Here is a 14,498-nt window from a genome sequence, read left to right as displayed (position 1 = left end):
AGATCTTTGTTGTAATAACTGGGGAGAAAAATAATCTCTTTTTATTGATAGGCACATGTAGCAGAAAGTATGCCAACTGACAGGTACTTATCTTTCGCCTGTGTCCTGTGTTATAGAAAGATATAATTCTTTGTGACTGCTCCTCGGGGCATCAGCTCTTCAACTTCATTATTTCTACTTATGATAGATATATTTTTCCTTGAAAACCTGAGAATTAATAGGAGAGCCAGCAATCTCTGCCAGCGGTCATTTGGAAATGGAACAAAAAATGTCATGTCAGTTTGAAGAACATTTTTTTAAGGCTGCTCACTGACATTATTCTAATTTATTGATGGATTCATAGAGTAATCCCATGCCTCATGTTTTAGGTTATTAACGTAATGATTCCAGTGACTACCTAGCAGCTATAGGATCTTTAGAAAAAAGTCTAATCTTGTCATAAATTCAATTGTGTCGGCCCACAACATCTGCACTCCCTTTTTCCCCCTCAAGTATAAATACATGTGCTCGTATGTAGCGTTCTCATATTAAATTGTACATTTTCAAACCAGCCTTTGTGATGTGTGAACATGGCTTGTAAAATAATGCTCCTTTTTATGACGCTGAATATGAATATGAAGTTATTAGTGCAGTGAGTTCATTTAGACAGCAGTGGGAGCTTTAGAGTCAGACGGCAGCACGCTGAGAGCAGAGTTCCTTCTGTTTTAACACTGACTGGGGTACAACACCCTCATGGTGATCTTTAAAGCACACCTACAAACTGTTGTGTGCAGAGAGACAGTAGATTATCTAGAGATGACGGCTGAAATCTGTTTTAAATCCTTCAGAGTTTAGAGGGCATTGATATCCATTGTTCATTTATTTCAATCTGATAAGAAGAGTCAAACCCTATACTTCCTGAGATCTCACTGCTGTATGTGCAAAAAATAATATAAAAGATCACAAATTCAACCTTTTTTTTGCATTCAAATATTTTGTTTTTCTTCCTTTGACCTCGTAGTAGTACCTCTTTCCTTTGCCAGTAAACTGGGAGTGCACGTTTCATGATGGTGACAAAATACAGAAATTATCCTAAAACTTTGTTATTACATCCAAAAATATCATCTTAAATGTATTATACATGAAGAAATACATATTTCCTTTGTTTACTAAATAGTCATTAACAAAGAAATACAGTATAGTGCTGTACTTTTTATTTCATTTTTTCATTTCCTATTTTATTTTTATTTTTTTACCAGAAAGCACTGAGATCAAGATCTCCTTTACAAGAGAGACCTGGCCAAGGTAGCAGTCGTACAAAATCACAATATACTAAAATACAACATGTAAAGCATGATTTGCAAAAATCACAATACAACAAGAAACTGGTATTAAAACACAGTGGCCTCTTAAAGGGGCACTGTGTAGTTTGGGAGAAGACATTAAAACTGTGTATTTAATATAAATGAATAATTACAATATTAATGAGGTAATAATACAAACTCAGAAATGTGTATTTTTGTCCATAACTGAATAAACAAGCTGTTCTCAGAGGAAAATAAGGTCCCCAGAACACTGTTTGAAGCTAGAAAGGTGGCAGGGTCCGCCAAATATAAAGTAAAACAGTATGAAATTGTGTTGTCCTTTAAGGCCAGTTTGTTTATTCAGTCATGGAAACAAAGAGTTTGTTTATTTAGTTTGTTTAGACATAAAAAAAAATCGGTCAATGAAGATCTGTCTCTTCTGATTAAAATGTCTTCCCCTAAACTCCATAGTGCACCTTTAGAAACAAATAACAACATGCCTCCTTCACCAGATTCATAATGACGCCCTTAAATTCATTAATGGATATAAATGTGTCTAATTTCAGATCTCTTTACAAGTTATTCCAGGACCAAGGTGCAAGGAATGAAAATGCATTTGTCCCTAAATCTGTCAAAACCCTTCTTACATCCTAAATCCCACACAGTGACATACTGTATTTTTGGAGTCGATTAGACCCAAGAGACGTTCAGCTCCCTGTGAGACGTCTTACGTACAAACGTCCAGTAACAGAAATCGAAATAGGATACTGACAAGCGTGTGTACGTTTAAGATTTGGGAGGGGGAGAGCTGAACAAAAACTACAGACATGGAGCACACGCCAATCCATTTTATTTAACCACGTTTTGCAGGTGAGTGACCCCAAAGAGGACTGACGTGTCGTTTTCTGAAAAATGTCATCTCAAAAATCAATTCTCACAAATTTAGGAGAAAAATATGATTGTTAAGTAGGCCTGGACAATTAATATGACATATATCATTATTGTGTCTTAGATTTTGGATATCGTTATATCGTGGTATGGCATAGGTGTTTTCTTTTCCTGGTTTTAATTACAGTAAAATGATGTCATTCTCTGAACTTACCAGACTGCTCTGCTTGTTCAAATACTTGCCTTTACCCTATCAAAACTCTCGTTGTTTTAATATTTTGTGAAAGCACCAATATTGAGCTCTACAACATTGTCGCTATACCGATATACCCTGGCTGTAAATGTCTCTATGTTGCACACAGCACACACTCATGCTACGACAACCAGGTGAGCAAGAAGCAGACTTTCCTGCAAACAAATGGAGAAAAAATGTCAAGACGATTATTTATCAAAAATCTCATTGTGTTAATATTTCGTGAAAGTACCAATATTGAGCTCCACAATATTGCCGCTAAATCAATATCGAGGTATTTGGTCAATAGTATTGTGATATATTTATTCATGGAGCACAGTTGAGGAGATATCAAAATATCGAGATATAGCCTTAAAATATCGCAATGTTATTTCAAGGCCATATCACCCTGACCTAATAATAAGCTCATAAAGCAATGTCATATATTTATTTTTTAGCTGTGAATGTCATAACAGCAATGAGCCGCTGTATGTTTCAACACAGGGATTTATCAAAGTGTGAGTTCATCAGCTAAGATCAGGGTATAAAAACTGAAGGAATATTCTACAGATATAAGAACCGTATTAATAAACATGTAGTGATAGAAAACAGCAAGGCTATAATACTGGAGTTAATGTTCCTGGATGCCAGTCTGGTAGACACTATGAGTGCAGCTCACTCGTCTCACCTGCAAAACTCATGATTACCTCAACCACCCCCCCAACCCATCAACGGCCCCCTCCTGCCTCCACTCACCTGCCCCCAACCTAATTCAAGCGTTCCCTCTCTGAACTCCGGCGGGGGTCCATCGACTTATTGCATTATGTACTATTAAACAAACTTGGACTTCTTAAAAGCAGAGTCAGACTTCAGAGGCTGTGTGGCATGTTTATAGGGATGGACTGTACAGTACACAGAGATTTCTCATTTCTCCCGGTGACCTTGGGCACAGTGACATGTACGGTTTTGAGGCTTTGATTTGCCACGTTGAGGTGTTGCGGAAAAGGTGCAATGCAAGATAATTTTGGCATTTTTTTCCCTCCTGGGAGCATAGAGAACTAAGAAATACAGCAGTTCATACTCCGGAGATTACAGGTAATATGGCACACAGCCTTCATAAACATTCTTGACCCAACCTGATGATGGAGATATTGCTTCAGGAGAGACTTTTCACACTTTGATTTGCCTAAAATGAGATGGAGAAGCCAGTGATCAGACTCTTTGAGGTTCCTCACAGAGAGGCCAGCCCTGGCTGTATATCTCTCAGTGTTGCACACATGCTACGACAGCCAGGTGAGCAAGAAGCTGACTTTTCCTGCAAACAAATAGAGAGGAAAATATCCTCAAAGAGATGATATTGATGTATTATTCATGTCAGAAAAAATACTAAAATGATCCATCTCGAGCCATTGAAGCCAGGTGATAATCCACATGCTTGTGGGGCAGCCCCGGGCGAATTAGGGATGAGGGAGCCATTGTACATCCCTCTAAGGTCAACATGGTTGAACCGGTGATACATATGTATGTTAATTTGCCTAATCTCACTTCTACAAATGTCTTACAGGCACATAAAGGGTTTAACACTAAGACATAATGATATCAGGGCATCAGACGGGGGGCTTATGGAAACATGAGGCAGCCATAGCTTTAAATCTTCTGCAGAAACCTTTGTATCGGCTGTCAGGAGGACACCAAGGCGAGTACTGTTGGCTCTTTAAATGTGTTAAAATATAAACTCCCATTTCTTTGTCTTTGTTTATCTATTTTATTGTGAAGTAACAGTTTGAATCATTGATATTTATTAAAAACACGGTGACACTTTTTTTCCCCAGCACTTCTCTCTGCATATCGTCTCCTTGAAACAGCACAAATAAAGGTTGAGTTAAAGCCATTAAACAGCGTTGTCATTTCAGATCCGAACCGCCTGTTTGTTCTGAATTAAACAGACGTCGATAAATATATGTCAGCAAAATGAATACACAGGAGGAGGACCAGTCTTTATCTCGTGTAAACACTCTCGCTAAATTTACTAAAGACATTCTTTAAAGGCGCACTATGTGGATTTGGGGAAGCAATTTTTAATCAGACGGGGAAAATATCCATTCACGATGGGATAAACTAGCAAACAGTCATTAGAGGACGAAACAATTTCAAACTGCTTTACTTTGTTTATATTTGCAAGACCCTTCAGCAGCCACCTTTCTGCCTCCACACAACGTTCCAGGGACCTGATTTCCCTCTGACGGCTTGTTTATTTTGTTACGGAAATACCCGATTTCAAATAAATATTTCTGAGTTTGTATTATTTATTACCTTAGTAATTTTGTAAATGCTACATTTCTGAGTTTTAATTTCTTTTCTAAAACTACATAGCGCACCTTTAATATTTAAAACTCTCCCAATGCCAGGATGAAGGCATTGTGATGGACGTGTGTGCGGCTACTATCACAGAATCCCAAGTGATAAATAAAATAAAGTCGTCATTTCGTCCGAGTAACCGCTTGAGTTTTTTTGCAGGGATTTTGTCCACGCTCCTTCACAGCTTTTTACGTCAGGGCCAGAATGCTCATCCGTCATCTATTAAACCACATTAAAACTTATTCCTATTATCCAGTTATGTGGATTGAGAATAAATACATTTCAAACAGTAATTTCCTTCATTACAATTATGAAATGTATCTTCAGGCCTTTATGAAGGCGAGAAAGCCAAACTCAGAAGGTGAAGCCCAGAAACAAGACTTCTGTTCGAGCAGTTTGCTTTAAAGGAAATATTTTCCACAATAATCACAACTACAACCTGATCCTGGGAAGCAGAATTTATTGCCCCAGAAGGAGGATCCTGGAATCAGGAGTGAAAAAAAAAAAAAAGATTTGACAAGAAAAACTTTTCTCCCACTTATTTCCATAGTTGCATCTCCACCTTTTCTCATTCATTCAGCCATCTTAGAGAAAAAAGAAAAAGAAGAAAAACATAGGCTATCTATTCAAAAGGCATTTAGTCCATTTCTTTCTTGGCCGGTAAACCTATTCATCAATTGTTCTGGCTTGTAGATTGCATTCTAATGCTAATCTAGCGTGTTAGATATCTTTTTGTTCCCCTTTCACCGTTTTGTCATTCAGTTTATCCAGTTTTGGCCACCCATTTTATTTATTTATGCGCCTGCTTCCATTCATGCGCTCATGTATTTTTTATTATGTTGTTTCACTGTCATGCAGTGTCAACTCACTCTATTCAATGTGGGCTACTTGAAGGGCTTGCAGGGACAAAGCGTGTACACATTGCAGTGCTATTCACTCCGGCCAGCTGGATCGGCTGAAAAAAAAAAAAAAAAAAAACCTTGTGAAAAGAAATCCTCCACAACGGACACAGAAGAAGTGCACAATGCTAACAGTTTTCCAAATACCACTGATTGCTTTCATCACAATGAGGGAGAGCAGCCGCTTTTGCTGAGCTCCACTTCAACAAACAACACTCTCACAAAACCTCCCAACCCACGTTTTGTTCCCAGACAAAACCCCCTCGACCGTCTAAACGCTCCCAGAGTTGAAAAAAAGTTCTTTCAGCTTTCTTTCCCCCCTTCTTCTTTTTTTTTTCCTCAAGAAAGAAAAATATAATAAAAAAAAGGGCCAGAGGAAGAGAAAGAAATGGCCACTGAACTCATAATGCGAGCTCTTTTTACTGACTTGACGACCTTCCTCTGTGTGCTGATCACACAGGGAGGGCCTGAGTTTAAAAATATGCTTTTTTTAAAAATTCTTAAATCAGCCTTGAACTTTTTAAAACAATTTCTTTTCTATTATCGAGGCATAAAAAAAAAATGAGTAGCTACAACCAACAAAAATGGGGAAAATAAAAAGTAATTTAAAAAAACACACACACAGGCCACTTTGAAGCAACACATTCCGGTGTGGACGATCAGCTGTGTGACCACTCTCTGACACCTCTCAGCCATTTCTCCTCTCCTCTTCCAGATTAACGCTCTGTATAAAACACGAGGTCAGTCGCGCGTTATTTTCCGGGGCCAAGAAGGAAGTTCCGTGGAGAGAGGAGTGATCGGGGTGTCACAATGGAGAACATAGCGGTGAAAGGGTTTAATTAACCGTGGCGGAGATAATTATCCCTGGACTGTCCAAATTAGTTTTGCATAATCGCTCTGATCCTTATGAATTAATCTCTCGGTGTAAACCCAGGGAAGGCTTGCTTTGCTAAAATAACACACATAAAACATCTTGACATGAATTGCAATTTTTTTTTTTATATATATGACACACCTGCAACACACACACACACACACACACACTGGCTGGACAGGTGAGCGTGTCCCCCCCTTTCTTTTTTTTTTTAAATTCTCACTTTGTACCGCAGCTCAGGTTGTTTTAAAGCCTCAAAGACGAGCTTGTTCTGCAGCCTTTAAAAAGCCCCCCTCTTTTTTTTTTTTTTTTTTTTTTTTTGTTGTCCCTGCATGGGAAAAAGAAAGCTCAGAGTAACCACACAGTTTTATCTTCCTCCCTATTCACGATTAAAATTGTGATAAATAAGGTTTTGGCTCTTGATTACAATGGGCTGATTTAGATCCCCCCCTCCCTCCCCTCCCTCATTCAGTAATGCCATTCAAAAGCGCGGGACAAAAGCGGCCTTTGGAGGATACCTTACACTTCACCTGGACTGAGGAGCAGGAGGAGGAAAAAAAAGAAAAAGAAGAAAAAAAAAAAAGAAAAGATAACAATCTTGTTCATCTCATCAAGAAGCACAGCCCGCGATTCCCTTTTCCGTTTTAATCCGAATACGCTTTATTGTAGTCCTTTTGCTCAACAAGTGAACAGTAGCAATAGGGTTGAAGTACATAACGGAGGTTAAAGAAAACACAAAACATACAAATTCCATAAGAGTTAGTTTAAAAAGGTTGTTTTTTTTGTTGGTTTTTTTTACTCTGCTGCACATGATACCAGAAGTGGGAGGGTGAGGTGAGGGGTCAGGAAATTCCTTCAATAAACTTCCATCTGCATTTAAATTGGAGCTTTTTTTTATTACTGTTTGGAGGGTTAAAAAAAAAAACGTCTTGATGCACTGGAAACTGAATGTCACCTTTAAAATAAATTACATCCTCTACGTTTCATGTGCAAAATGTCCTTTTTAAAATCGTCTTGAGGGGGGGAGGGAGGGAGGGAGGGATGGATGGGAGGGGGGGGAGGTCACCATAGAATCCACTAAACAATAAATATTACAGACATCTATAAAACGGTTTAAAAACTCAAAATATACACCGGATTTCTAGTGAAATACGCAGGTTTCCTGGGCCTATCTCAAACACTAAGCCTATAACGGCAAATAAACTAGAGTCATTTTTATCTGTACACATTTACAGTCACTCAAGAGGAGGGGTGTGGGGGGGGGGGAGAAATGTTGTGACAATCCTCCTTGATCCGTGGATTACAGCCCATCAGCCTGCAACAGCCTATCTGAGAGGAAAACGTTGTGATCCAGTGATTAATGTGGTCTGCCGGTGATTCCAACAGGTTAGTCGAGCAGGTGCAAAAGATAGAAATCGAAGCAGTGTGTACCTGTCAAACCATCTCCTCTCAAATGTGTGCCATCCTCCGAGTCCTCCTCCCCCTGGGCCGCGAGGGCTGATGGCTGAGTCATAATAGATTAGAGAGTTCTCTAAATAAGCATTACCTTAGATAAAGGCATTAATCAATATACATACACATGTGATATCTGAGACGACGAGCACTTCATCACATGTACAAGTTTTTGCATGCATAATAAAACTCTTGCATGAATAGCTTTTTTTAGTTTCTTGTTTTTGTTTGTTCTGTCCCGGGTGTTTTTTTTTTGTTTTGTTTTTTTTCACATTTCATGTTCTCAGCAGAAAAGTCCACAGTCGGGGCCTATCATAACGCCGCAGCGTATGCAGGGTACGGTTCAAGCTGAGGTTTTCCCATCCCGGGCAGCAGGATGTATGCTAAGGGCGGCTGGAGTCCCGCTGAGGGCCAGCCCGTACAGTTACAAGGGATCATGTAGCCTGGGTTTCCCGGGGACGGATGTGAGTGAGTGTGGGTGTGCGTCCCGCCACCTACACCGCCAGTCCCGGTGAAAGCCGTGCCCGCCGGCGGGTAGCCCAGCGGAGACGCGTACGGAAACGAAGGTGGGGAAAGCTCGGTCATCTTGGATCCCAGGTCGAAAAAGGAATAGGGGTTCGCGGACATGGACGGGTTGAAGAAGACCCTCGCCGCCGCGGCCGCCGCAGCCGCCGCCGCCTTGTCGGGGTTCCCAAGGACGGACTCGGAAAGTGCTCCGGAAAGCCCGCTAACTTTGAGCGCGTCGTGCTCCCCGAGGTTGTAGGGCACGGGGAAAGAAAACTTATCTTTCTTCATCAGAGTCTTGGGCTTCCGCCTCGGTCTGTATTTATAGTCTGGGTGTTCCTTCATGTGCATCGCTCGCAGTCGTTTGGCTTCGTCGATGAATGGCCTCTTCTCGGACTCGGTGAGAAGTTTCCACTCCGCTCCTAATCGCTTGCTGATCTCGGAGTTGTGCATTTTCGGGTTCTCCTGAGCCATTTTCCTGCGCTGGGCTCTGGACCAAACCATGAAAGCGTTCATCGGGCGTTTTACGTGATCCATTGGTTTAGACATGTTGGCACAAATCACTCTGCGGGGGACAGAAATGGAAGGGGAAAAAAAGAGAAAAGAAAAAAGGGTAAGTCTAAATAAGTCGCCCCCAAAAATCAGAGCACAAATCACACAACAAGGAGCGCTCTGAAAAGTTTCAGTCAAATTCATTCAACAACTCACGAACAGCTGCGAGCTCTCGTTTCTGGCTACTCACCTAAAGACTTCAGTTCCTCATCCCCACCGGTGATTATCTTCTGTAAAAGTACAAGTGGCAGCGTCCGCGCGAGCGCTCAACTTATGTTTTCTGCTCCATGGTGGCATCCATCAGTGATACGCCTTCAGCAGAGAGGAGAGAGGGGGGAAGCAGAGAGAGAGAGAGAGGGAGAGGAGGAAAAAAAAACGCTGTCTTGTTTTCCTCTTGTCGCCCGAGACTGTCAAACACCACTCAGCAGCAGCATTCACGCAAGTGGATGATAACTCCCGCTTGCCCCATGTGAAATACAGGCTTGTGTGGCAGGTAGTGAAAGTGGCAGTGGCGCATGCGCGGTTGCGCAGCGCACGCAGACGACCGCTGAAGGATTTTTTTTTTTTTTTTTTTAAATCCCACCCTGCTTAAAGAGGAAACGCATCTCGCCAGTCGTCATATATACATGTTTATTTACTATCTGAGAGTTTCTCCTCTCGCTCTGGGCGGTGGCCTCGCCATTGTTGGGACTCATTATATATTTTATTCTAATGAGCAACTTGTCGCGTCAGATCAATTAAAGTCATTAACTTCTTTACGTTAGAGACGGATGTACCAGGACTACCTGCTGGATGAGCCTCTTTACTGTCACAATAAGTGAGTGACTGCTGCAGACAGGTGCTTTTTTTATTATTATTATCGTTGAACTTCAGGTTCTGAATCCGAGCCATCAAATACTTGACAAGCACACGCACGCACGCACACTCCTCTCTTATTTAAAGCGCGTATCATTACACGCCTAATCGCCTCTTCCCTCTCTGTTTTCATTTGTTTAATTGACAGTCAAGAAGCAGCCTGAATGTGCCACGGTGTCACTCCACTTTCTCACCTTTCCCTCCCCTCTCCTGCCCCCTTCTTCCTCTCCCTCTCTCCCCTTCCCTCATGGGTGGCACTGCCACAGAGAAGTATAGCGCGCGCACAGGGGGAGGTAAAGAATATCTTCTTTAATTTTCTGATATTGTTGCGTTTTGTCGTAAATACGCGCACGCAGAGGAGGGTCTCAAGTGTTTCTAATCGCGCTCGGTGAAATTAATTACTTTCCTGAAATCCCCCCTTTTCACTTTCACTTCAAAGGACTTTCCCAAGGGCAGCGAGTCGACAACTGAAATTAGGTTGTCGAATATTCAACTAAGCAATTACAGTTATCTGCAGGACTTGTTGAGTAAATTGTAGGTTTAAGTGGTTTGTTCTCACACCCTCACCGTTATACATAATTGTATGTGTACAAAAAAAAAAAAAAAAAGAAAGAAAGAAAGAAATGGAGAAGGGCTGTATCGAACAATATTATAAATGAGGAATTAGGCTGTAGGTCGAGCGTTTAAATTAGGATGTAAATGGATGTCAAAGTCAATTCAGCACACTGTTGTTCTCTTTCAACGCTTTAGCCTAATCTGAGGACAGTTCACACAACACATAATGCGGGACTGTTGTTGTTAGTATTAATATTAATAATAATAATAGTGTTGTTATTATTAAATAAAAATTGGACTCGTTTAATGAAAAAGAAAATGTCGACAGACTAAGGTAAAAGTTGAGTGATGACGCAATTTACAGGAGACAGCGCCTCTCCTTTCTTCTTCTTCTTCTTCTTCTTCTTCCTCAGCCTTGTCTTGAATTTTTTTTTTTTTTCTGTTAACAAGGATTAAGCTTGTTTTATCGCAGCTCAGTGAGGGATCGGCTCCTTTTTGTCTCAAGTAGGGGAGACCTGACAAGGTGAGGATGATCCGCGCGTCAGGAGGACCGGATGAGAGGCAGAGCTGCTGCTGCTGCTGCTGCTGCTGCACTAAACTGAGGCGCAGCATCTCTCAACACCGCGCGTCCCTTTTGTCGGCTTGTCATTCACCTCGATAACATTACAGCAATGAAGCGCTCCACTCACTCACTCACTCACTCACGCGGGAGCATGTGGCTCTCATGACGCGCACACACATAAAAAAAAAAAGCAAAATTGCAATGAATTATATGAATAAGTTACGGTGGAAAGTTCTTATCGGGAGGAAGCAATTCAGTGCGTCCTTTTCACTGGCCTCCCTGGAGAGTCCCCTCTTCTTCTTCTTTTGTTTTTTTTTTTTCAAATCCCTCTTTCCAGTTTTATCCAATTTATTTATTTATTTATTTTGCGAGTGATTTGTTTTACCCCTCCTTAAATCAATGCCCTCTGCTTTTCATTTGCTAACACGTGTTGGAGGACTGGAGCAGATGCCAGGGCCTTGCTGAGCCTGCTCTGACGGCAGCAGGCGCAGCCATCCAGCATGTTTCCTCCTCATCAAAATGTCAAGATTCGTCGTATCTACCTCACAAAACAGCTTATTATTTTTTTTTTTTGCAAGCTGAGAAAACAGTAATTTACTCAATTTTAATGATATCTGATTTGTAAAAAAAAAAATCCAGTGTGTGTGTGTGTGTGTGTGTGTGTGTGTGTGTGTGTGTATGTGTTTCCCCCCACCTCTTTTACCTCTGCCAGGGTCCCTGGAAATAACACTTAAATAATTCAAGATGAGTTAGTGAGAGTGGGAGAATTACCTGCCGATAAAGCCCGGGTCCAGCCTCTGAGACGGAGCCAGCACTCCCACCTCACAGCACACTGATGATAAGACTGAATAGAAAAATATCATGCAAATAGAAGGCAGACAGCAGCAACAACAAGCCCATGGGGACATTTTTTTCCCTCTACCCGCAGAGATCGCACACAGTTCACTCTAAAGTGCTAAAGCCATCACTCTGAAATAGGAGACCCCCTGGAGGTGCAGGAATCTTCATGATAGCACCAAAACAGTTTATTCTGCGTGCTCGACACTCCACTAACTCTGGGAGAAAGCGCAGGAAATTACAAAGGGAGTTGATGAGGATCCCTGGATAATCCCAGTTTGCATAAAAAAGCCCTCTAATGTACCTTCTTTTTCTTTACAAAGTGTTTATTCTCTGAAGGAGGAGGAAGCCTTTAAATAAATTGATCTGAAGATAACATAAGTTGAACTCTTCCTATCAGATGGCTTCTCTTTGACTGGGTAAACAACAATATCTGGTGTTTGCCACTTCAAACAGGAGAGGAGAGTGAGTATTTACAGCCACATGAAAGTTTGCTCATTATCGGGGAGGGTTTGAAGAAAGGGAGAGGGAGGGGTCCTGATTGTGTACCTGATGTGGTTTTCTTTCTGCCTGTCTGATCACAGCTCTGCCTGGATCTTCCCCTTCCCTTTTCTCCAGCAGGAGCTGCTCCCTTACGCGCAGGCCGGGGCCAAGACGTACAGAAAGAGGCAGCAGATGCAAAAAGGAAAAAAAGAAAAGAAGCAAAAAAAAAATAACAATAAAGGTATCATCTCGTTTTCATCTGAGGATTTTCATTAATCCTTATATGAAGATGCAAATTGCTCCACTTTTTACAGCCGATTTTCAGATTAAGGATTTACGCTGCGTGAATCTGGAGCAAAATATTTCATTAGTTTTGCTACAAACCTATTTAAAAGCGTGACTGAAAGAAGGAGAAATGTGATATTGTTTGAAACATAATTACCGTCTGTGTTCAGTTCACTCTTTTCATCGTGCAGCCTATTTTTATGAGTCCTTCTCTGAAATAAATTTGCAGAAGATTAAGACAAAGGTATTCATATTTTTGAACAAGGAAACAAAATCTTGAAAAAAAAACAAAAAAAAAATCAAAGCAAACATGTCGCACACACACCGAAGGACAAGAGTGTTTCCCGCCTGATGTGGAGCGTATTGAAAGTCAATTTGTCCCTATCAAGCGCCATTAGCCGCAGGATCTTATCTTAAGTGAGCCTTTGATAAAGTGCTAATGACAAACAGCGCAGTGTTGTAAGGGAGCCGATTGATTACTATTTAAAGATGATTGCATTTAGATTAGAAGTCATTTTGTCTAATGAGCTTTCTTTACAGCCCCGACAATACGTAGAAAATATGCTTAAGTGCAAGGCGACATAATGATCGGATTGGTGGAGGGACAATGAGAGACTCCAGCATCACTTCAAATGACTCACACACAGGCGTCTGAATAAATGCATAATTAATGTGAATAAAGTTAATATTTTTTTGTGGTTTAAATATGTGACCTATTTTGAACGTTGTGTTCTCAAAATACATTCAATAAGTGCCAAATTAGTTGTGCAGTTCTTTAATCATTCTAATTATACAGTCTTTATTGCTCCTTAGGGCAGACTTTCGTGTCTTTGTCTCACTGGGAATTATTTTGGTGAAGAACCAAAATGTTTACTCAACCACAACCTAAATATTACGCATATCAAGAGGAATTGAGAAATAATCCTCTCATAGAGCACAGTATTAACTTAATCACATTAGTGCAAATACTATTGATAGTGGTCATGATCCCGAGCGGAGGGAATCTGTAATTCACAATGAAACAGCCATACAAGCTAGAACAGACTGCGCACGCTAGTATGTGTTAAAGACTGGGGAGTGGAACAGGGAAAAAAAAAAAAATGGCCCTGAGGACTGAGCAAGTGTGCGTGAGTGAATGCTTGAATGATGGTAAAGAGGCAGTGGAAGAGGAGTGATTGTCAGCTCAATCTTCGAGGACCTGTGCTGACAGATACAACAAACTTTGAAAGCACATTATGGAAGGGAGAATGGCGACACAGAAGGATGTGGAGTCCGCGAGGTTGATAAGACCTTCATCTTTAAACCGCCGCTTGTCAAAGTATTATATGTAATCTCACACTGCAGAATATCTGCGCACCCTGAGGGGCAAACAAAATAGCAGCGGCGGCAATCAAACAGCTTCCTGGATCATTAGGAGAAAAAAAAACAGCCTATCCTAGCCTCTGTGAGAAGTCAGATTTTTGAACTCTGATTGCTGCCACCCCCCCCCCCCCCCACGGGTTGTGTGTTTAGCTTAAACCTTCCTCGTAGTCTCGGTCGCAGGGCCCTGTGGTCCAAATCCACAGATACTTGTTTCCCTTCAGGCGCAGAGATGACTTTTCCCATGATAGACTATTTTGAGCCATTTAGCGGATACATTATCGCTGGCCTTTCTTCCTCATTATATTCCCCTTATCGCCACAGCATCGCTGCAAAGCCCCAAATAGAGAGTTGTAATTACCCCGACTGCCACCTGATAGCAGCCCTTCTATCAGCTTTATCACTCCAGGTCCTGCTAACTCATCACAGGGACAGAAGGGAAGAAAAGGCCCTGCTTGTGGCACAGCACCGCCACAGATAGCTCATCTCTCAGATACATTTATAGTTCCAGTTGGGATCA

At 41.3% G+C, this 14,498-nt stretch overlaps 1 protein-coding gene across 1 annotated transcript; it reads right to left on the bottom strand.

Moving 5' to 3' along the window:
- Positions 1 to 6,986: 6,986 nt before the first annotated feature.
- On the bottom strand, positions 6,987 to 9,563 carry sox21b (SRY-box transcription factor 21b). Its single transcript, XM_084362400.1, has 2 exons — positions 9,233 to 9,563; positions 6,987 to 9,055 (listed from the first exon to the last, which is right to left on the bottom strand). Exon 2 carries the CDS (start codon positions 9,037 to 9,039, stop codon positions 8,299 to 8,301), a length of 741 nt encoding a protein of 246 aa, XP_084218526.1. The 5' UTR covers positions 9,040 to 9,055; positions 9,233 to 9,563; the 3' UTR covers positions 6,987 to 8,298.
- Between the last annotated feature and the right edge of the window lie 4,935 nt (positions 9,564 to 14,498).

This window comes from Pagrus pagrus, assembly GCF_965226575.1.
Source record: "Pagrus pagrus genome assembly, chromosome: 9".
NCBI lineage: Eukaryota > Metazoa > Chordata > Actinopteri > Spariformes > Sparidae > Pagrus > Pagrus pagrus.
Note: the sequence above shows the minus strand (reverse complement) of the source record. Positions and strands in the feature narration are given on the sequence as shown.